This window comes from Cyprinus carpio, chromosome A21, assembly GCF_018340385.1.
Source record: "Cyprinus carpio isolate SPL01 chromosome A21, ASM1834038v1, whole genome shotgun sequence".
NCBI classification, from domain to species: domain Eukaryota; kingdom Metazoa; phylum Chordata; class Actinopteri; order Cypriniformes; family Cyprinidae; genus Cyprinus; species Cyprinus carpio.
Genome location: NC_056592.1, coordinates 10819433 through 10844644, shown reverse-complemented (window position 1 = coordinate 10844644; position 25212 = coordinate 10819433). Strand labels below are relative to the sequence as shown.

At 36.9% G+C, this 25212-nt stretch overlaps 1 protein-coding gene across 4 annotated transcripts in view; it reads left to right on the top strand.

The window, feature by feature from the left end:
• Window positions 1-5283: 5283 nt before the first annotated feature.
• LOC109045873 (nectin-3-like protein) overlaps window positions 5284-25212 on the top strand; it is a 53534-nt gene continuing 33605 nt past the window's right edge. Inside the window, exons 1-2 of one of the 4 annotated variants that reach the window (XM_042710826.1) lie at window positions 5370-5498; window positions 9315-9387. Coding sequence is in view for 2 of the 4 variants with exons in the window: in XM_042710828.1 (XP_042566762.1) it covers window positions 5405-5498 (94 nt within the window). In the remaining 2 variants the exon portion in view is untranslated. Of the gene's footprint in view, window positions 5499-9314; window positions 9388-25212 lie in introns of all 4 variants that reach the window. The other 3 variants (XM_042710828.1, XM_042778975.1, XM_042710827.1) reach the window with 3 other exon arrangements.

Below are 25212 nucleotides of genomic sequence, written 5' to 3'. Positions count from 1 at the left end.
AGCTATTCTGGACAATGTGGCAAATCCTGGTTCCAGTATCAAAAACAATGTGGTATTTATAGTGTATGCTTTACCAAACATTGGTCAAAATGACATGAAGACAATAGAAGAGTCAAAAACACTGTTCCTTCCAAATCATCATTCAGAAAATTCTGACATTTTAATGGGAAACAGCTTGCTAAATGAACAAAGTAAACGGTTTATATAACTTGGTTTGGTTTTATTCTATCAGTGACTGCCCTCTGCGACCATTGTGATGGAAATTCATCTATGACTGCATGGATTTGGATACTGGATCCCACTTCAGAACTTCACTAGCATCCCAGTGTTGACTGAATACTGAAGTAATTTGGGGTTTGCTGGACTAATCAAAGGAAAACCCATAGTCGGCCCTGACAGCAAACATTTAGTTTTTGATCTTGCACTCTGTATTTATAAAGCAAAAGACTTGTTTATTGAATCCAAAATAAAAGAATGAGAATAAAAAGAATGCTTCATGTTGAATGATGGGGTTGAACACAAAAATGAGACTGAGAGCACAAATGCATAAACAGCTCTTCGATCCTTCCAGCAGGCATCAGACACCCTTCATTCCATGCAGCTCTTGTGTGCATAAGTGCTGGTTACTGGCATGCTATATGATGAAATTAGACACATGATTTATTTTCCAAGGGGGTCTGTTCTATGTAACTTGTCTAGGAAATGTTTAATACTGCAGCTTTATGAAATACTGTAGTGTATTTACTTGAATAAACTATAGTGTGCTGTGCAATGAGGGAGTTAAGTCAGGATGTGTTGGTACAAAAGAGAGTGCACCAAACCTCCTCTTTTAAGGGTCCTTGAGGACTCATGCAACATTCCTGGAGCAGGCAACACCCTCAGTGTGCTTCCCAGTTTTACAAAATACAAGGGTGAAAAATAGCATTTTGAGGAGGTAAAATATACAAAACATTACAGTGTTTAAATTGAGAAAAATCGTTCAGGCATGTAATGCTTGATAAATTACAAAAACACTTTGCAGAGTTTGAAACAACAGGTTCAAACAATTGCATTTCAAGTGGTCTAAAGTATGTCCATTTGTTCTGGTTCCAAGACGACCTCTGGAGCAAGATGAGGACTAGATCAACTGCATTATCACTTGAATTCGGGATATATTACCATTTGAATGTTACCATGGCATCACACTATTAGAGACACAAAACCTCTTTGAGGGAAGCTTGCCCAGTGAATAATTTAAAGGTTTTAGTTGCTATCTAACAAAAATATTTGTAAACTAGACGCAAATTATTATTTTTTTTTTTTTTTTTTTTTTGAAAAATTATGCTATTTATTTTTCATGACACTAAAGTAATGATTTGATTCATAGAAAGGTCAAAGGTCATAACAGTTTCAAATACAAATTAAATATCTCTAAGTTAGATAAAAACGGTGGCTATTTTTGTGATTCTCTTATTTAAAGCACAATATAAAAACATAAAAATACAGATAAATCTACAAAAAAGTGACTTCAGTTGAAAAATTTATGTATAAATGCAAACATTTTTCAAAACTTTCTGTTTCTATATAAGTCTATTTTTCAGGACTCCCTGATGTTTACATCTTAATGCCATAATAAAATAAAAATATAGACAAATCAACAAAAATTACTAGTTTAACAATAGTGTGTGTGTGTGTGTGTGTGTGTGTGTGTGTGTGTGTGTGTGTGTGTGTGTGTGTGTGTGTGTGTGTGTGTGTGTGTGTGTGTGTGTGTGTGTGTGTGTGTGAGAGAGAGGCTTTTTGTAGATTTTTGTTGTACTATATATATATATGTTATACTGTGTGTGTGTGTGTGTGTGTGTGTGTGTGTGTGTGTGTGTGTGTATACACACACATATTATTACATACATACAGTATAACATAAGTCTGTTTTCCTCAAGATTTACTTTAATTTGACCAAACCCCTCTAAAGGCATCTCTATACACTGTAGTCAGAACCTGTTTTGCTCATTCTACATTTTCACTTTAATACAGAGACAAACATCCAGACACAGAGAAGAAATGAAACTTTGTTGATCCCTTGTCACACATTAGGAATAACTGTGGGATGTATATCAGAATTAAGTTATTCATCATCATAAAATTTGTCAGTTACCCAGTGAGTAATTCCTTCTTGAATTTTTTAATCACTTGGAGTACCTCATAAATAGCCCCTCTCTCACTGCCAGGTGAGAACGAGTGCCCAGTTTTCCTTCACTTTTTTTTCACCTTTTCCAAATTAACAAATGGTGAAAGAATGAGTTAGCAGGAAAATTTGCTTTTAGATTAAATCCAGTCCAAACAGTAAGGTGAAACACTGGCACACGTTATAGCAGCTGAAGAAAAAATTTAATAAAGATGTTCATAAATTTCCGGAGTCTCCCCAGAATTTTATATTCCATTAGGCATCCCTCACATTGCAAACCTAAACTCGCCTGTGTCTAACGACCAGAAAGAGAGATAATTTATTGCTTGTTTCATGGATTGTCTTAAGGGAAAAAAACAGAGTCAACAAACAGCAAAAAGGGATTTAGGGTTTAGCTGGAGGAATGATGATGATGGGCCTGAGTCTTTGTAAACCAAAATTTCTGGGTGCAGATGGACAAAACCTCTGCTGAATGGATGGAGTCTCTCTGTGAGATTGTTGACAAGGACATGTTTGGTTCATTTATGCTGCTGAAAAAAACAGATCCTCAAGGAACGAGGCGCACTGCTCCATTCAGAGGGGTTGTGGGGGAGTCTGGGGATCGCTGTCTTTGATGTGCTGCTTTCATGGAGGAGATATCAGAAACAGAGTGAGCTTACTTTGTTGACGGTGCATTGCAACTCCTGGGAAATAGTTTAGACAACGTCTTAAAGGCCAAATCTACTGTAAAGACACTCTTTTATTTTTGCTTTCAGTTATCAACCTCTTTTTGAGTCATTTTCTTGCATGCTGTGATCTACAATGCCCGGGAGATAAAATATTAATTTCTCTGTCCAATAAATCAAAGTAAAAGTAGGGTATCATAGCTGCACTTCTTTTTTTTTTGCTTTCTAGCTCCTACCATCCAGATAAATGAGTGAGCAAAAGCTTATCCTGGTTGGATTGAGACACGACAGAAAGTCAACAAATTGCTGATCTGGCATAAATGGGGTGGATCTAATAACCGCCCAGTGCATTTGTTGTTTGGTAGGATTAGTTTGGTAATTTCTATATGGCCCAATTAGACTCAGACCAAGAGGTAACAGCAAAGGGGTGAGGGGTTTTCTTGTGGCTTTGAGACAAGAAAAGCACAGATTGGACTCTAGATGAAATTTTAAAAAGGGGGCTGAGGGGATTAGCAGAGGGTACAGGGGGATTAAGTCTGATGCTAACAGAAAATTAGCGCCCATTTGTGGGACTGGACCAAACAGTGGGACAACTTACGACGACAATCCCTCCACTAAGTAACAGAAGTGTTAAATAGAAACCCAGCTTTTCTTTTAATAGTTTTATTTCTTTACTTCACAAATTTAGCGGGAATTTGGTCATTTGTTGTTGCTATAACTTATTGGTACAATTGGCATGAAATTTTGAATGCATTTGAATATGTTATGTTTGATTCCAAATTCAGCCAAAGACTTTTGCAGTATATCAGGACATTTGTATGGTAAAATTATGACCAGTCAGGTTTCTGCAGCTATTAGCCAAGTTCAACAGTAGCCATTTATCACGAAACTTAAAATTGCAATGAAATGGAAATAGTGACAGATACTTTTTTATTAATTATTTTTTAATTAGTTATTATCGAAAATTGTTTTTTAAAAAGTTATTATTTTTGTGTGTAAAATTTTTTTTGTGAATTTTTTGTTGATTTTGAAATGTGGAGATAGGTGAACACCAGATTGTTGGCTGCGAATCTTGAACACATGAATTTGTGTTAAAGGGGTCATATGATGTGATTTAAATTGTTCCTTTCTCTTTGGAGTGCTACAAGCTCTTGGTGCATAAAGAAGATCTGTAAAGTTTCAAAGAGATATTCTTTATAAAAGTTAAGAGTGAACCACGCCCCCCTAAAACGTCTCATTCTAACACGCCCCCACATGTCTATGTCACGATGTGGGAAGTATTGCATAACTCCGGCCAAATGTTCACGCAAAGAAAGAAGGTGTAACTTTTATTCTCACTGTTGCTGCCTCCACCATGTTGTAGAGATGCTGTTTCGTTGTGAAAGTGAAACTACTTAGTTTGGTCTTCCAAAAGAGGACACAACTAGAAAACAGTGGTTAAGTTATATTTACAACACTATACCAGAACAGTTCAACCCAAATATTCAGATGTGTGAAATTCAGATTTTACGGAGGACGAGGACTGTTTCCTGGGAGAGTAGCCTACAATGCCGGTGTCTGTTTCTATAAAATGTGGCAATTCCAACTTTGCAAGGACAGTCTAGCGCTTCTGACACATAGTCTGTAAGTACATTTTCATATTTAAAGAATTTGCCACTGATGATTCAAACGCAAGTTTTGAGCAATGTAGAGTAGCGCTTGTCGTTTCTCCGATCAAAAATGCAGACATGGTTTTATGTTTACGCAGCATGATACGTAAAAAGACATTCATTATCATTATAATCATTATCACAAGTTATTATAATCACAAGTCATTATAATCAGTAATTATGTCCCCACTGGAAGCAATGCCTCTTGTATTGGGTTTTATTGGTTTTGTCTCGTCGCACCAGGAGACGGCATCACAGTATGTTAAGGGGCGTAACATTTATGTCACACGCTTGAGGCATTTAGCCAATCACAACGCACTGGATAGCTGGCCAGTCAGCATACACCTCGCTTTTCAGAAGGCTGAGCTTTGTAAAAATCGATGCGTTTCAGAAAGGCTGGGCATAGAGGAGCAACAATAATGTACATTATGTGGAAAATAATGTGTTTTTTGGACCTTAAACGCATAAATGCCAAATACACAACATGATGTTCTTTTTAGCAACGTCATATGACCCATTTAACAAATATCTTCTTGGACACAGATAAATTGCTACTTTCAGCTAGGCTATATTTAATTTTATGTAATAATTTGTATATATATTTGTATATATATTTATATATATATATATATATATATATATATATTATATATATATATATATATATATTATGTGTGTGTGTGTGTGTGTGTGTGTGTGATTTAATTTAATGTAATAATTTGTATATATATTTGTATATATATATATATGTGTGTGTGTCTGTGTGTGTGTTAATGTTTTTGATTTGTTTTGCTTCACGTGAGACTGCACACCCCCATAACGGGGAGGCAGAGTGGTACGGTCCAGACGCAGCCTTTTCCCTATGGAGTTGTTGCTGAGGAGCTTTCAGAGTTTCGGGGAGCGAGAGAAGCGAGAGCACGGGCGGTGATATGGTGCTGACAATGACTGCCCACTATCTCAGGAATAACCCGATTCACCCGGGACTGAATGTTAGAGTCCTGCTCGTGCTGTCATTTGTGTCAGGTAGGTTGAATCATACCTTATTTGCTGTGTCGTGAGTGCGCAAGCCCTCGGCAAAGTTTGGGGGAATCCAGCGGTCTGTGAAAAGTGTTGAGCGCGTGAACCTGATGCCGTCCAGGCTCGCGGACAGTCCTTCAAAACGTCACCGTGCAACGTCGTTTTTGCCACGAAAAGTTTCTAAAACTTAGGTTTTGCTTTTTTAATTTTGAATACCTTCCAAATATTTCTTCTGGAACCCAAATCTAGCCTTCTTAATTGTCTCAAGTCTGTAATTTTCCTTCAAACAACGCCGATTGTGTGAACGCAGGAATCTCGCACGAGGACTGAGATTCAGCTGCCATGGAAACATCCTAGCAGAAACTGAGAAACAAACAGTCGCTGTTTTTTTTTTTTTTTTTTTTTTTTTTTATATATTTATTTATTTATTTATTTATTTATAACCTCACGTCTTTAAAGAATAGTTGGATACTCGAAGCAACCCCTTGACATTTATGTTGGCAGTGGAATGCTAGTCATTGTTTGCCAGCTGGTAATCCATGCCAAATGTTGCGCTCTTTGTTTGTTTTTTAGCGTGCAATTGTGGTCGTAGCAGAAAAATAAGAGTTCGATGTTATTTGCTTCGTTTGTTGACTGAAAGTTAATTTGAAAAATGGACTTAACTTGAAGTTTATGACTCGCATCAGATTCGTAATTCCCAGTTCCTTGTAACTTCATCAGAAGTATTTTATGTAAGTGACCCAAGTTTGACATTTCCATTGTTAGACGCTTATTGGGTTTTGCATTTTGCTGGTTAATGACATCTCTGCTGAAACATCCCATTTCAGATTGCTACCTGGTTTCTAGCTGGTCATACCTGCAACCTTGCAGTTAAGTTTAAACATGATTTTTCTACAGGCACAGTTCTCGTTGACAGTTAAAATCATTCTGTCCCGATCACACCTGTCACGACCACAGTTGCCTTCATATAGCAACGGGCTTCAGCTGTGTATCATTTTGCAGCTGTAGGGGACACATTCAGCCAGAGGTCAGACCACATCACAGCACTCCTGCTCGTGCACAGTGGGGCGGTATCCATAGTGACCCGTTTGTCTGCACGAGACGGAGTACTCACTCACTCACTCACTCAAAGCAAATTACATCATTTTCCAGCTTTTTTCGTGCCTTGGGCATGACAACAATTGTCGTTTTTATCTGTGGCATGTAGTTAATTGTTACAATAAACGTTTGGACTGAGATGGAATGTTTTAAAGATTTACTTTGTCACTTTCTTTCATTTATATTTCTATTAATCTAGGAACAAAGGTTGGGACATGGTTTATTCTTAGTATTTTGTGACTTGCATACATTCTGTTCATTTTAAAGAGACAAATGTCAGGCCAGACACCCTGCTGACATTAAGACCTTGTGTCCAGGGGTCAGCCACTGCGTCTCCTGTCCTCAGGTTTGTCCAGACATGGTGTGGTCGTTCGCTGCACTGCAGTAAGTGATGGCGGCAGGGGAATGAAGAGAGAGAGGAGGAAAGAATAACAGTTAAAATACCACACAGGAGCTGGGGATTAGCCCTGGCATTCCACCCTGTGTGTCCCACCCTCCCTTCTTCTCTTGCCTGTCTTTCTCTACCTCTTTCTCTCAAACTCCTCTTCACTCTGTCTCATTCATGTCGTCTTAATTGCTTTTCTCTCTCTGTCTCTGTCACCGTGTTCCATTTTTATCCCTGAATCAAATTGGTTGGTTAATAACTTGGACTTTAAATTTTCTCCCAGGCCTTTTTCTTTGTAAAAAAGGTTTTCTCCACGCGTCGTGTTATTTCAGTCGAGCGATATCAGTATCTGGACCTTTTGTATAGATATCATGGTACTTTCTGTGAATAGGGTACACTTAGGTGTCCCATTACTGAGCTTGAGGTACAAATTCCATGTTTTTCTTGAAGAGAATTAGGTTTCCAAAAGTATTATCTAACATAAGATCAACAAGTATGTAGTTTTAAATGTATCTATTGTCAGTAATGACAAAATGCTTGTGTTTCACAGAGGACTTGACCTTTCTGTACTTGTATAACAAAGTCTTGCAACAGTCTCATAATTTAGATATATGTTAAGCTGATATTTAATTCATTGTAGCAAGGTTGAGGTTGCAAAGGCTGATCTCTAGATGGAATGGAAGTAGCAACATATCTTTTCTTCTGTATTATGTCATACAATTGAGTGAATCGAATTATCATAAAGATAAAAATGTAAGGCAGGGACTTTGGTCAGTCCATTAGTCATTGATTGAATGGAGGCAGATCTGATTGTGACAATAACATGCATTTAGAAAATAGATGAATAGGTGAATTTCCATTTCTTGCTATCCTTAAGATCCCCTTAGAAAGAGACTGCATGAGGGACACTTGCAGTGATGGTTTGTATGATTACATGCTAGAATTTAACAACTAATGAAACCAGTTCATATCAATGAAATGGGGGAAAAAATCTCTATTACCCGATTGTGTTAGCCAAAACCCCTTTTCCATCAAAAGGGTGCTGGTGTCGGATCCCGTGCCAAATCTGGAACCACTGGTCTGGAAAAATCAGCACTCTCCGGGACCCTAAATTCATGCCAGTCCCGAACCAGGAACCGCTAACATCAGAGGCTAATAATATTCTCACTGAGTAAATTATATAAATAAATATTTTCTTTCTAATTCTTTTTTGACTGTTGTCTTGACTCTCTTCTCTGTGATCGATAAAAGCACTAAAAGGTGATGTGGGAATTCAAGCATTAGTGGTGTTAAACGCAATCCTTTCAAGCCTCTCAATCTCTATGTGTTTCTCTAGAGCTTAAGTCACTGCTACCCGGCCCCCTGAGTGCTCTCTCTTATCAAGACAGAATGGATAGGGCCGGTGGTGCATCTGCGATTAAGATCCATGTAACATGATTTTATTGATAATGTAATGCTGGTGGCATGGAATCTGTGAGGTAAAACAAAGTGTTCCGCCCGCAAGACCATTAAGGCATCAATACATTGTACACATTAAGAAGTCTTAGCCAGGTTCTTTATTCATGAATAACCTATGGAAAACATGCATGTTCTTTGGTTGGAGGAGTAGAGATTTCTCCACTTTGGCCCTCCAGGTCACTGCTTTGGAGCGGGGTTGAATAATGAATGACCTCTTTATATAGACCCTTTCATCTGTGCTTGTGAGAGCCTGTCCGCGTAGTGGTGTATGGTGGAGAGTGAGATCACCTTCTGTACCGTTCCTGATTCTAATGTCACCCTTTACACTTTTACATAATGACCAGTTTTACATATAAACACTACTGTTAGAAAGGTTGTTGTTGTTGTTTTTTTACTTAGAAATTAGTACTTTTATTCAGCAAGGATACATTAAATTAATAAAGAATGACAGTAAAGACATTTATAATGTTACAAATTATTAATATTTCAAATAAATGACGTTCTTTTGAACTCTGTTTATCAAACAATCCTGGAAGAAATGTGTCATGGTTTTCACAAAAAATATTAAGCAGCACAGCTGTTTTCAACATTGGAGCCCGGCCGATATGGTTTTTTTGGGGCCGATACCGATATTAGGGAGTTAAAAAAAAGGCCTATATCGATTAAAAAAAAATCTTACTGGCCCCAAGCATTTTAATGGCAGTCTAGATTTGTGACCAGCTTGATTCCAACTGTAGAAATGTTTTTTTTTTTCATTGGTGTCTATGACAGTCTAAAGTTTGAATGTTAATTTATCTTAGTCTATAACAAGTTATCCACTACCCAATGCATATTGCACCTCTCCACAAAAAAGTTTTTTTCTTATTTTACCCTGCCTGCAGGATCAAGATGAGCTGTCTTTGCACCACCAGAGACTGAAAACAGAGCGCTGCCAGCATCCCCCACCAAACTGAGGTGCTCTGTACAGAAGAACAAAAATAGACAGGTTTTTCTGAAATTAAGGATCACAGGGAGATTTAATAGCTGACACAGATCGATTTAAAATTTTGTGACTTTTAAAGAGGGGGTCGATGATGTGTCAGTGCTTTAGAGAACTAGGATTCATTCATCTGTCCCTCTGTTGTAAAAGAGGATTAAACCCAAGCAATAATGGAGAGGCAAGCTTATGATGTTGTGTGTTTGTGTGTGTTGTGATGGTGCTGTTGTTAACATAAGAGACTCAAACAGACAGTCAGTGATCTCTGAGTGCAGTTCTCCCCAGTATTAATCTCTAAGATGACCGGCCCAGCTTTTTGCCGGAGCATGAAGGGCAGTCGTGTTTCAGTGACCTCCTCATCAAGCAGCTGTCTCTCTGTGGGTGGGGAGATGAGCTGTGTCTTCTATGAGCCTGTGGTCTTTGGTTAACAGTGACATTTTCACCCTGTGTGTAGTTTCTAACATCTTTCTATAGCTTGATCACTTTTTGCAGCTGTCAGTGGAGGATGGCGGTCATAGATATTTTTTGTGATCTTTGCTCTGCTGCTGGTTAGTGGTTATGGCTTGAAGTGTTATTATGATTCCAAAGGATTTGCATTTTCTGGACTGATTTTGGGAGAACTACAAGCTTGAATACTCCACTGTGGATTTAAACATGATGAAATGTTGTTTTTGTTGTTGTTTCTAACCAGGCTCATTGGAAAAACTTGCCTGTGGCGACATTTATGATGATACTTTGTTTCTTGTACATTTCATGACACTTTCAAATTGAAATGCACGTTTCTGACTAATCTGACAATGTTTTATTATTTTGATTGTTGTATGTACGAGGCAGAGAATTGAAATGTCTGGTGAATGTAATGCTCTGTCGTGTTTCATTTGAGTCATTTTGTTTCATGATGTTGTGACATAGAGAAGGGAATGCGTGTAGATTTCATGCAAAGTGTAATCCATCCTGACTTGTTTCTTTTCTTAAGTGCTGTTTTGTTGCCATGCCGTCTTTCTCTCCCAAAGTTACCCACCTTTCCTCTCCTCTCACAGCTTGTTTGATTCCGTATCCCATATTCGATAGTATTTCTAGAGTGATATGTTCTGGCCCAGTTTATGCGTGCATGCTGCATTGTGTGGAGGTTTCAGATATTTCTCAGATCGTCCCGGTACACATGGAAATCCCTAGGGTCTCTCAGAGGGCCCATAGCGCTCCTTACAAAAGACTGTTTGTGTGTGGTGTGTTGTCTCTTCAACCCTCTCTTTGTGTGTGCCCGAACCCCTGGAAGGTTTTAATAAGAGGCCTGTTAAGTTTATGTATGAGTGTTTGATAATTTACTGACAGTTTAGACTTCCACTTAGTAATGGTGCGTGTTACCATTTGGCCACTGGATTTCTGTATAACGCCTGCATTGTCTGTGGGACAACCTTGATGTTATCTGTAAAATAACCTGAAGGCATCGATAGTGACCCTGGAATAAGATTGATTCAAATCTAGTAAGGGACTAACAAAAGCATATGTTCAGTGACATGTTTGTAATTCTGCTGCTTTTTAAAGGAATAGTTCACCCAAAAATGACAATTTTCTGAAAATATATTTACCCTCAAGCCATCTGAGATGTAGAGGAGCAGATTAGGAGAAATTTAGCATTACATCACTTGCGCATCAATGAATCCACTGCAGTGAATGATCAGAATGAAAGTCCAAACAGCTGATAAAAACATCACAATAATCCACAAGTAATAAACACGACTCCAGTCCATTAATTAATGTCGTGCTGTTTGTTTGTAAATTCATCATCATACAAATTTTTTACTTACCGTGGTTTCCCATTAAAATATGAGTCCTCCATTCACAATATTGCTTGCTTCAAATTTCAATGAAAAAGTCATCTTGTCAGAAGCAGGAGAGAAAAATGCACAGATCAAGCAATGTTCACAAGCAAAAACGGTCTAAAACAGTTAAGAACAAATATGTTAGTGGGTTTTGATGTGAGAGGACAACAGGAAGTGGACATTTTTACTAGATAAAGCATTATGGATGCTTATTTTGACCAGAAGCGACGGTTTTAGGTTAAAATATAGAGATGTAACGATTCACTCAACTCACGATTCAATTCACGATTTTGATTTCAAGATTCGATTCATGATTTTATTTTTTAAACAAAATGAGATTTAAGATAAATTATAAGTTAAATGTGTCCTTTTATTATTGCTTTGACAAAATGCTGCACATTTCTTTGTGAAATTGAAATATAACTATAATGATATACTAATATAGCACTTGCATATCATTGCTCTTGTGTTGGTTTTGATTGCTTCTATTGTCCTCATTTGTAAGTCGCTTTGGATAGAAGTGTCTGCTAAATGACAAATTAAATATAATGTAAATTTAAATAAAACTAAATCGAAATTTTAAAACAAGCCCCAAATCAAATAAATAACACAAATAAAATAAATCTCTTCATATAAACCTAATAAGGGGTTGTCTGTGCTCTTTCCATTTAAATTCGAGGCAACCAATGCATGATCCAAACAAAGATGCTGCATACATGCAACATGAGCAGTTTTTTATCTAAATTAGGTTGTATAATTTAGAAATTTTGAAGCAAGTGTTTTGTGAAACTATATATAAAAATATCTGCATGAAACAGAAACAGCAGATGAGCTGAATGAGATGCAGATTCACTCTCTGCCAGCAGGCCGCGCTTAAAGCGTTTCCTTGGTGTTTTCTTTAGTTTCTGATGTAAGCGATGCACTTTTTAAGAGATGAAATTTTTTTAAAAAGCGATTTTTATATGAGCTTTAATTTTAATTTTGATATGCATTAGACAAAGGAAAAAATACCATCTAAACTCTTCTAAAGACAGTAAGTTCCCCTCAGACATGCAGTCATTTAAACTTTTACCCCTAAATGGATCGCTATTTGTTTAGCATCTCAACCGATTTGAATCGTCACATATTTGAATCGATTTTCAACCGGCTCGCAGTTAATAGTTACATCCCTATTAAAATACCTTGATGGATTTATTTATTAAACATGCAGTTTTTTTGTTGGTTTATTTATTATTAAAATACCTTGATGGATTTATTTATTAAACATGCATTTGTCAGCTTGATGGATTTATTTATTAAACATGCAGTTTTTTTGTTTGAGGGTCCACTGGTGAGCAAATGACATCATGCTAAATTTTTCCAAATCTCTTCCCATTAAGAAGCAAACTCCTCTCCATCTTGGATGGTTTGAGGCTAATTCAATTTTCTGTAATTTTGCATCTTTTTTGGTGACCTATTCCTTTGAGGCAGTGCAGTGTTTGGTTGAGGTGCAATGAAACTTTTTAAGCCAGTGTTTTAAAATTCTTGGAATGCAGCGGATTGGATTTAAGAATGTTCTCTACTCTAGCTGGAGTCATACTGTAGATTTGACCTGATGCTGAGGTCATTGTTACCGATTAGCACACATTCATGAGATTTTAGTGCTGATTGTTTTAGGTGGAGCCATTATGGTGGTGGTGGCGTTAATTTTGGCTCAGTGACAACCAGAACTTTGTTACGAGCTTCTGTTTCACTTGGAATGCAGTCTTTCCTGGTTTTCAGCAAGCCTTCACAGGCACGCTGGGATGGTGAAGTGGTCAGTCGTTTCCCACACAAGCGTTGTCTAATATCCAGCCTCACTTATCAGCATTTTTGGGTGTGAACTATGTTTGTCTGTCTGATCCTCTGAAGTAGCCCTCTTCACTGCTTTACTTCATAGTGTGACATCTTTGGATCTTTGGAATATCAAAAGCAGTGTTAAACTAGTAGTCAGCTGCTATGGGTTTTTATTGGTTGCGATAAAGTAACTTCTAAATCTAAGATATTTCTAAATGAATATGTAGGGGCTGAGAATCAATTCGATTCACAATTCTGCATTTAATTTTTGCTAATTCTGAATAATAAATTTTTGTATTTAAAGAAATGCATTTGATTGTTTAAATACTTGACCAAATTGAATTTATTTACTTACATACATACTTGTACTTTATTTTAATTATTTTAATTATCTGTTGTTGGCCAATGCAAATCAACCCAAAATTTAAGTCATATTTCAAGATTAATGTGTATGACTTGGCTTTTCTTATGACTCGTTTGTTTTTGTTTAGTTTTTTTCTCTAATTCTAAATAAATTTCAAATTTTTAACAAAGTATACAAAATGGAAAATTACAACATTTTCAGTAATTTAAATAATATTTGTCCTTGCACAGACTGTATTATGACAGGTATATTATCTGTAATTTCATATACATCTCTATGTGATGTATCACAGATATGTACATTAAATTACTGAAATTAAATAGGATTTTGTTTATAAATTTTATAATTAAGTTAAGATAATAAAATAAGATGTACTTGATTCATTTAGATTATTTGAAAACTGTTAATATATCGGTCTATCAGTAGTTTTCTGCTGGTGTTGTTGAACGACTTGTCCCAGTTCAACCAGAGGATAACAGTCTAGCCACCTTTTTTTGGAAATGATTCTGTGGACACACACATGCTTTAATCATTCATGGAAATATCCAGATTGCAGCCCAGATCCTGATCTCCATTCGGCCTGGTCGGAGCACTCAACTCCTCAGTTTTTTTAATAGTGTTCCACTGATGAAGTCCTTCCTGGTTGTTTCATTTTGTCACTCTGCGATGCACACATTCTGAAATGCTATTCTGACAGCCACACCAGACAAGGATCGCTGTAATTGTGTTCCCTTTCTTTCAAATGCACCAGAACGTTATACAGCCACTGTGATTATAAAAGCTGCCGAGCTCCTCGCTGCTGACGTCACTGGATGGCTTCAGTCTGATGTGGCATAGCGTTTTCTATCATGATTGCAGGCAAATGTGAAACTCTGCATGTGGCTTCACATACTGTTGTCATCATCCTCATCATTGCATACCATTGTTGTCATATTATACAGAAAGGGGACTTTGGAGTTCTTGGAGCTCATGTTTTAACATTCCTCTTCTGATTCCTTGATGTGAATGCTTTGCCATTGATGTCTCCAGGAGACAACCTTTTGCAGCACTGGAAGTCTTTTGATTTTGTGAAGGGCTTGTGATTGAAAGGCTGTCGGTTCGCTTGAATTGAAGTCCTCCTCTTTTTTGTCTTCATGTGTTTTTCATCCGTCACCATGTGTAGAGAATCTGACTGCTGCATCCCACCCAAGTGCATCTGTCTCCTCTCCCTCTTTAATTAGATAGTCCCTCAGTGCTGTTAAATTGGAGCTTATGAAAGAAAGTCTTTTGGGCTTCAGTGCAGCCATGTGTTGTGCACACACACTCAGACACACACACAATAATATATAAATATATGTATGTTTGATTTAGACAGCATGCTAACAGCTTTTTATGTATTGTGGGCATGCTGTCTGAATTGAATGTAATGACATTAAAAGATATTGGTTTATAATTTGAGGTGCAGAATATATCATTGCCATAACTGTTAATGAAGTATAAAAATATAAATGTCTTCACTGTCACTTGATCAATTTAATGTATGCTTGCTGAATAAAAGCATTAATTTCTTAAATTTCTTTCCAAAAAAAAATAAAAATATTGCTGACGCTAAACATTTGAATGGTACTGTACTGTATAATATTACTATTTCAGATAAATGCTGTATTTTTTTTATTTCCTATTCCTCAAAGAAACCTGAGAAAATGGTACACAACTGTTTTCAACGTCGTAGTAGTAGTAGTAATAATAATAATAATAATAATAATAATAATAATAATAATGTTTTGGTAATAATAATAATAATAAATATTAGAATGATTTCTGAAAGATCATGTGACACTGAAGATTCAGTAATGAATGCTGAAAATTCAGCTTTGCCATCACGGGAAAAAATTTCATAAAAAAAATATATTCAAATAGAAAAAAGTTAGTATAAATTTAAAAGTATTTGACTATTACTGTTTTTGCGGTATTTTGGATCAAATAAATGCAGCCTTGGTGAGCAGAAGTCTTATTTTAAAATATTTTTAAAAATCTTACTTATCTGCAACTTTTGAACAGTAGTGTGTTTGTATATATTGTAACATGAAAATAATTGTCAGTTCATTATTATGCACTGTTTACTTCAGCACATTTTCACATTCATCATCAGCAGCTTTACTGAAATAATATCTGAACTAGTTTGTGAAACTTTAAGCAATATATTGTTCTTCATATGAAGAAACACATTATGCAATTTGCTTTTCAGTTGACATCAAAACATTATATCGAATCATTAAAATATTGTCAAAACCGTGTTATTGGCTCCTTAGCTGCAAAATCTGAAATCTTGAAGGAAACACAACATCACCACACTCAATTTTGTTGTCTCTGTCTCATTGTGTGTCAACATGCAACATAGTTTCCTATTAGTGTATTTGTTTTGTGTGAGTTATGTAAAATGAATGCAGAGTCGCAGTTCAGTTGATAGAAATAGGCCTACCTCTGAGTCAGTGCTTTTCTGTTGGGCTTCTTCAACAGAAACATTCAGTGAGATCAGACTGGCTCGTTCTCTCTTTTCATCATTCAAGTAAACTTATTGTATTCCAACATCCTCCGCATTGGCAAAGCGGAGTTAAATGTGTGTGCGTATGTGTACCCACCCTCTCCCTTGTTTTCCTATCTGGGATATAGACTCTGAAAAGGGATTTTTTTTTTTTTTAGGATAATACGCTGGGCAAATTTCCTAGACGTCAGAAAATCTCCCATAGGTTCAAACCTCTGTTTGTTTAGGAGGTCTTATTGGAGCTCTGCTGCACCTACCACAGTGAGGAACTCGCGTCTCCCACGCTCAAACATGGATTCGGCCCCCAAACCACTCGTTTCTCAGTCCCTCCCTGTCGCAGCGCAATCTTGACGGGCCGACGTGAAAGCAGACTGTTTTGAAGCAAGAGTCCATCTGTCCCTTCAGAGACTTGTGGTCAGACGGATCCTTGAGACCCACTTTGCCTTGTGCATTTGAATCTGTCCTCACCATGCTAATGCATCCCAGAGCGGGATTTGTGCTTGAGATTGGAACCAGCCCTTTATATCAGATCTGGATGAACGGTGTAGAAACAAATGACCTAACTAGTCTGATCTAAAGATTGTACATCCAGTCTGGATCAAAATCACTGCTCTGTCATACTATTTGGCATTTCATTACTTCCTTGTTTAGACAACTGTTTTGTTTCAAAACTTAGTAAGCTGTCTACATAGGCAGCTTTTTAAGGCATTATAAAAACACTCTAGGCTCAAAGGAAGGTGTAGGCAACTGAATTATGTTGCCTTATAAGGTTTCTTGAAAAAAGAAAGAAAAAAGTTTGTGGTCGGTAAGATTTTTGTGTGTCTGTGCTTGCAAGAAGTCCTTTATGCTTGCCAAGGCTGAATTTATTTAATCCAAAATACTGTAAAAACGGTAATAATTTGAAATATTATAATTTAAAATGTAATTTATTCCTGTGGTGGCAAAGCTGAATTTTCAGCAGTTATTAGTGTCACATGAATGATCCTTCAGAAATCATTCAAATACGCTGATCTGGTGTTAAAGAAACATTTCTTATTATTAATACTGAAAATGTATGTGTTGCTTTCATGAAAAATCTGATATTATTATTTTTTTATTAATAGTAATTAATATTTTTTTCTTTAATTATTTTTAATAATATTTTTGTCACTTTTGATCAATTTAATGCGTTGTCGGCTCGTTGCTGTATAGAAGTATTTTTTTTATTTTTGTTTTTCAAAAGAAAACCTAAATGACCCCAAACTTTTGAACAGTGTTGTGTATTTTTTTATTTTTTTCCATTACATAGAGCTGCTACCTATAGAGTGCTCCAGATCAGTCATTTGAGGTTCTGTGACTGTTAGGGTGCTGCCTATGTAGGCAGTGAGGATTTGGAACGAAATGCATGTATCATTGCCCAGTGTGTGTAGCCTCTGTGAGAAGTTGCAGGGAATGAGGAAACAAGTTGGCTGGATGGTGAAAACAACTGGGACTTTCCCATAAGAAAAAAATTTCTCCTCCTATTAACAGCACACATTAAAGCCATGTTTCATTAATCTTCCTGTTTCTGCTGCTTGTTAAATGGTATGCCGAGAACTCCGGGAACAGCATTAAATTGGGATAGTTGATGGTGTGATTATCAGTGTTTTGAAGTGGAGAAGGAAGGAAATCACTGTTCAGAGACCTTATGTTATCATGTGGAAAAGCAGGGTCTCGCAGGGAGCGTTGGGGTTGAGCGCACATGAGGTGCTCTGTTATTTTGCCCATGGGCTGGGATGGTTTTTATTCAGACAACCTCAGCTTTGATGCGAGTCACATCAAAATGTTGTACAGTTAAAGGAATTGCTCATGATTTACTCACCTTCATGTTGTTCCAAACCCAAATTCTTTTTTTTTTTTTTTTTTTTTTTTGTGGAACTTTAAAAAGGAAAAAAAATTTCGGAGCATCTTTGAGTAGCTTTCCATACAACAACAGGTTACTGACTGAATTTCTCAAGCTGCAAAAGCAAAAAAGCACCATAAAAGCAGTCTAAATGATTTGTTCAATATTACAGTTACTTCTAAAGCCATACAATAGCTTTGTTAGAAAAACACTGACTTTTGTTTGCTGCAAATATTGTCATGTCATGGCTCTCAAATAAATAAATAAATGTAATAAATTAAATAAATAATTGTGTTTTAATAAATTTTTAATACCTTTACATTCAACTTCATTTCAAATATTTTTATTTTTGCATTTTTTATTATATTGTATTGTTTACTTGCCATGGTATTGTGTCGCATAATTAAATTTTGATCTAATGATTGTAGTGTTTTATTATTTATTTGTTTTTTATTTTATTTTATACATATACACATACAAAATAACATAATTGTGAGTAAATTTATTTATTTATTTATTTTATCTCATGCTTTTATTATAGTTAGAGCAACATTTGATCTTGGGACAGATGATGATGTTCATTGTGAATGCTTTTTGCCAGAACGTATTGAACTACTCAAAAGCATTTGAAACCTATCTATCTCTTTCCTCCGCAGCTTCCCTTTTTTCACCCTATATATTCCTTTCACTCTGATCTCATTTTAACCAGGCATATGGAGTGATATTAACCTCAGAGGGATGGAAAAGACAACCAAAGTAAAATGAAAACTTTGGTTTGTTCCGCTGGAGCAAAAGGAAGAATAAGGAGAGTGTTAAGGTTTTGATGTAGGGGATGAGAAACGGCTGTTTTTCCATCACTGTTTTGACCATCAGAAAACAGTGGCTTGTGAATTGGAGCTCCGTGAGGTTGACTGATTAGAAGCATGAGGAACAGAGACACTGACTCAGCATTAGAATATGACCTGGGCTGCTGCGCTAGCCATTGTGCAGTTGCTGTTTTTTAGTCACATGGCACAATCAGGGATTTTTACAGCAAAAAGGACTTATTTTTGTGCTTTGTTGCATCAGAATAGTGGGTTTGGGAAGTTTTGCTTCATAATCTCACTTTGTTTTTGCAGTGTCATCAATAATGTCTACACACAAACATCACTCAACCATCTGACTTGTGCAATATGACAAACTTCCTTTTAATTTAAGATATGGCAAACTATAACTGAAACCAAAAGAAAATTGCCGTAGGACAATTTTCACTCAAAAATTTATAGTAATTCTTGCAAACATTTACAAATAAATGGCAAGTAACACACAAATTAAACTTGAAATGTTGATGTTGATGCCCAAAAAATTTATTTTAAGGTGCACTTATGTGGAGGTTCCTCATGCTATATTTGACTTGGGTGCGTCACACTTTTCTTCTCAGCCCAAGAATTCTCTGGTGCAACCGCCTTCCCCTCACACTGACTGGTATCGGGTAGATTCTGGCAGTCTTCTGGCCTCTCTGTGGTCTAGACTAGAGCTAGTGTGCTGTTTTCTGAAGGAGCCCCATGAGTCACTCTTCCCAAAACCACCAACCATCTCTGTGTGAGAGCATCAGCTTCACTGCTGCCCTGAAGACATCACCGCTCAGACTGTCACAACACAAGCTTACACTCATTTCTTCGGTCTCTTAACATGCATTCCCGCTGGTCTCTTGCTCAGCGAGTCCCTCCACCAGGATGCTGTGAGGTGGATCTGTTTTCTGTCACCAGTTGTTGGCCGTTCTTTGAGAAACCAGCCTGCTGACAGCCGGTGAATCGCTTGTCTGGTTGGTCGTAGTTTCACAGTCTTACTGCTAAAAGGTTAAGCGTGAGAGTTCTTTGTCATTGGGGGTTGCTAATGCTAACCAGCCAAACTGGAACACCTTCTTTCAGTGGTGGGTGTTTGAGGTAGAAGCTGACATGTAAGAGCACTGAAATAGAGCTTCGTCAAGGCATAAACTTCATGCAGATATGCCTTTATACTGCGCTCTATGTAGAGCTTGGTCAGGCTATTTGTCTTTTTCATGGAGGAGGAGATTTATTTGGTGCATTCCTGCTGAGTGCTCAGGCCGCTGGAGATGCAGTGACCACATTTATGTGAAACCTGAAGCCACTTCTGCTGTTGCTGCTGCTACATACAAAAATGGTGTAACCCTTAATGTCAGTGCCTGTCAGTGTCTTTTTATGTACACATTTACAGATAACACTATTGTCATACGACCTTCAGCCACATCCTACATGCCTGACGTTTTCTTTTATCGACCTTGAGCTCGTCAGTCACCCAGGTCTATTTTCATTGTGTCTCCAGCCCCTTTCACATGTCTCTGTCTGACGTGTGCAGATGCAGTCATGTTAAGCTCACTGTTTCTGTCCAGAACACCTGTTTCTCTGTACGGCTTTGCATGGTGCTCCTTTACATCCCCCTTAGTGGTCATTTATCATTTGTTTAATGTTATATTTTGAAAGTAGGTTCTCCAAAACAGTCAGAAGGTGGTCAAAGGATTTTGTTTTGTCACATACATGTAGTGCAAAAAGTCAGTTTCAGCTTATCTGTGCAAAATGATGGATAAATAGTAATATAATATTATATTATATAAATTTTTATCATATGTTTTTGTTTTGTTGGATATATTTTTGTTTATTATTTTATTTTATTATTATTATTATTTTATTTTTTATATATTTTTACTTACATATTTTAGTTATTTTTTTTGGTTAAATGAGGATATTCATTAAATGATTATGGATTATTTCAAAACATTTCAACAACAGAATGTGAATCTTAAATTTTTATGGATTGTTTGTGAATATTTGATTAGCAGATTGTGTTTTTGATGTTATGTTTTTTTGATGTTAATTTTTTTTTTCTTATTATTTCTTTCTCCTTTCTTCCTTCTCTTCTACTTCATGCATGAATATTAATTTCAGTAATGGAAATGTGGCAAAGTTAAGCCCATCTGCTGAGTCATGGCAGAGGTGATGGCTCCATTGCGTCCTGTCATGTGCAATGAATACAAACTGAGAGGGAAACAGCTACACAGACGTGCAGCTTCTCTCACAGACACGCGCAGACACCCTCACATGCACCAACACACCTTGCAGGTAGCTAGCGCATGTGAGGAAATAGCTGACTGTGGCAGAATAGAGAGCGAACCCTTCTGGGAGCTCAGTGTCCTTGCTGTCAGGACAGTTAACTTCCTGTGCCGGTCTGACCTCTCGGGCTGTATGGATTTGTGTGTGTGTGTGTGTGTGTGGATGATGCAGTGAGTGTGCTGTGGAGCATTCATGAGTTTTGCATCTTGCACGATTATTACACCATTCAGAAATTTATTTGGTGCACAGCTTTGTCTCTACTGAACTTGATTCTCAGACTCAGACTTGTTAAACACATTAGTCATAAGTGCATTAGGGAATATTTATTTTGGCACATGCTTTTGGTCAAAATTGTCTTGAATGTGGATAGACATGCCGAAACTAGTCTGAAATGGGCACATTATTAGAAATCCTTATTTTTAGCTCTGGCCTCTGGGGAAAAAAAAACAAATGAGAGGGACAGAATAATTTCCTTTTGGGAATGTGTAAATAGACACAATCTTATAAATATATAACACTTTATAAATAAGGATTATTAACATTAATGGTTTAATTTGCACAAATGAAAATTGTAATATAAATAATATGAACATAATTTATTTATAATATAATAACACCAATTTTCTTATTTTATTCTGCACCCATATATTTGACTCGTAAGACTATTATTTATTTTATTTATTTATTTTTACATAATCTGTTTATAAAGTCTAATACAGATCTGAAGATAGGCATGAACTTAGTTGGTGAATCTCACAAAAACTGCCAAGAAATGGTCGGGTTATATTTCACAGTGTTAAATAAAATAATTTTTTTGTTTTTAGGGTAAAATATGAGCCAGACAGTTCTCTCAGATCCACCATTTATTGCTTATTTTCATCACAGGCTGAACATAGTGTTTGACCAAAATGTAAAGTGTGTGTGTGTGTGTATTTTGCTCCACTTGTAGGAACAGAATTGCAAAAAATAACTACTTTACGTTTCCTGAAGTAAATACCAAGGTTTGCAAGGCTACAAAATTATGTTAAAGTTAAATAGTTTTAGGTTTTGGGCATAAATATTAAAACCAAGTTATGGAGCTTATCTAGCAGACATTTATTTTATAGCTTTTCAAAATGTTTGAAGAATATCAGTACAGTTCTTTGAACTTAAGGTTGTTTGCATCATCTTCTTTTTTTTTTCTCCCCTCGGTGAAAATGTGCCCATCTTCACCCATATGAGTGACACTGCATTTGGTCAAAGCAGAAACCTTGTGGCTGGTTTGTCATGAAACCAATGATTTAAGGATAGAGAGGCCTGCATTTTGGCATTCCCCATTCACTATGTGTGACTCAGAGGCCTAAAATGTCAACATTTACAGCCTGAAATCCTCCAGATCATTTCCTCCCTTGCTCATCCATTCCTGTGAGGTCATCTTTTGGCTTTGCTAACCAACTCATGCTGATGAAGATAGAACTTGTTCCAAACTTCTTTAATGATTCTTATTTGCCACATTTTGTCACTTTTATTCCTCCTCATCCATTCACATTGAGGATGTACAGTCGAGACAAAAGAGGGGAGGGTCATTGCTGGCAAGACAAACACTCCGGAATGTTTGGAGTCTGTTGCCAAGCAATGTGGCGGGTTTTGATTTACGATTACATCTTCCGACCAGCAGCTTGTTGCAATTAACATTGTCGTTTTAGAGGCCGAGCGAGTGAACGGGTGGGTGTATGCATCCATTATTTCTGTTTGACTAAAATATGCTCCAGAATTCTCTTCACAAGATCTTCACTGATCTTTCACACTGCATGTTGTGTTCAACATCTATCTGTATCCTCATCTTTTCTTTTCTTTCCATGTCTTCCTCTTGAGTCGGTCACTATATTACACGCATGGTCTTTAAGGGAATGACAAAGACTTTAGATTAAATCCAGATATGTAGTTTTGTTTGAAGTGTTGCTTTGACTGGACCAAAGCGATGCAGTTGCATGAAGGGGCTGGTTTTAATTCTCAGAATCAGGTCAGCGATCGGCCAGCAGTCACACATGAATATGTTTGCGTGGCGACTCTCATACTCTAAGAAGGCTGGTTTTAGGGTCTTCTTCAGCTTAGACTTGAGGTTCCTTTTGATGAAGAGCATCTCTGACAGATCATAATGTGTTTATGGTGCTAAAGCTTTGCTCACTAGGCAACAATACAGAACAGGCCTTTTGGTTTGACGTCAACCCGAGATGAGATGGATTGTGTGCATTTTATTTATTGGAAAGTCCTGATTGGATACCTTTTTCAACAAATTAACAGCCTCATGGGCTTGATTAAAAGAAACTGGGGTTATCTGTCAGTAAATCAATATTACATACAAAACTTTTTTTAGTCGCAATTTTGTCTTAAAAAGGTCTTAAAAAGTCTTAATTCACCCTTCCACAAATTAAGGCCTTAAAGGTTTTAAATCAGAGCAGAAAGACTTAAATACAAGTATAGTAGCATTAAAGAGCACCTATTATGCCCCTTTTTACAAGATGTAATATTTTTCTTGGGTGTACCCAGAATGTGTCTGTGAAGTTACAGCTCAAAATACCCCACAGATCATTTATTATAACATGTTGAACATTACATTTTTAGTGCGTGTCTAAAAAAGAGCTGTTTTGGTGTCATATCACTTTAAATGCAAATGAGCTGCATATTCCCACCCTGTCTACAGAAGAGGACTTGGCATATACATTTCTGCTTTGCATACCTGTGACCCTAGTAGGCGCTGTAGTGAGGGCAGGTTTAGGATTAGGGTTGAGTTTAGGAGTAGGTTGGATTAGCTCAGTACAGCGCCTACTATGATCACATAATTCGGTGCAACACCGGTAGAAGCAACATGAATGAGAGCAAGATAACCAGTGTTCAGCGGTACATGTTTGAACCAGAATCTGACACGGATGATGGAGAGTCTCTGGAAGAAGAAACACCTATGAGAATGAACCAGGATGTCTCTAAATGGTTATTTGATACATTTATGTACTTGCAGAGTTTTCACAGCCCATTTGCAAAGACTGATGAGGGAGACACATACACACAAATATAACGACATGACATTTATGTGAGGGATACTGTCGCGTCATGTTCAAATATTACTTCTCGTACAGGTGCTTATGTGGCAAATGTGAAATGATGCCTACAGAACTAGAGAATGTAACGTTATGCTGCATTTAGTATTTTTAATGTCTTTGCAGATAACATACAGTTTTTCAAAACAATCACCTTTAACACTGTTCTTTACAAACATGTGGTTATACAGTATATAAAGAAGGTTAAAAGTAAAATCATAAAAAAAGTGTAACACTTACTACTTCTGGAGGATCACGAACAATTGATACAGATCCATCCTTGATTAATAACTTTAGAGAAAAGCCTGCCTTGGATTGCCCCTCGTTTACAAAGCAGTCTGTGGTGAATTGTTTTTCCACAGAGATAAATGCATTTTGGAACATTTTGAGGCACATTACCTTAAAAATGAAAGTAATCCACTGCGTCCTCAGTGGCTCAGATGTTGGGAGTACATGAAGACTTTTATGCTCAGTCTTACATCCAAACACAGAACACCGGGATTGTTTAGGAAATATTATTGCCATTACAGCTGCTCAAGTGCAGAGAAAATGGAGGACAGCGTACAACCAAACACAACTCGCTGAGAGCGGAAACTACGGTAATGCAGGACTGTTAGTCAGTGGCACTGGGCGGGGCCTAAACATTGTGATGTCACAATGCTAAGAGAATTAAAACAACATGACTAATGAGACTGATTTAGTTAAATGGAGATTAAAAAGTAAGGAGTGGATGGATTTTTATCATTGTAGGGTGGTTGTGTCCACACACATTTACGTCCAAACACCATATAAAAGTGGAATTTGCATAAAAGGTTTTAATATCCAAACATCCTGAAATCAAGATACATTTACTTGAGATGCATATTGAAGATATGAAGTCTTGTTTTTTGAGAAACTGAACGAATGAAGTGAGTTTGTTTTCAAAAAGAATAAATATCTGTCAATGGGGTATGAAAAAGCTTTGTTTTGCCCGCCAGGTGGGGGTTCCTTTGAGTGTGTGACGTCACGTGAAAACAATCAATTGAATCCGCTTCGAATGCACGCTCTCATTTTACTTTCACTTCAAGATTTGCGATCACACGGACTCTATACTACAGAGTGGCAGTACTTACCACACATTTTACAAGATTAGATATTTGTCATTGGTGCTCAGTATCTGCAAATCATTCGAATGTTACAAATCATGCTGTCTGAGCTTCTGGACTGCAGAATAGGAGCACACTGTACCA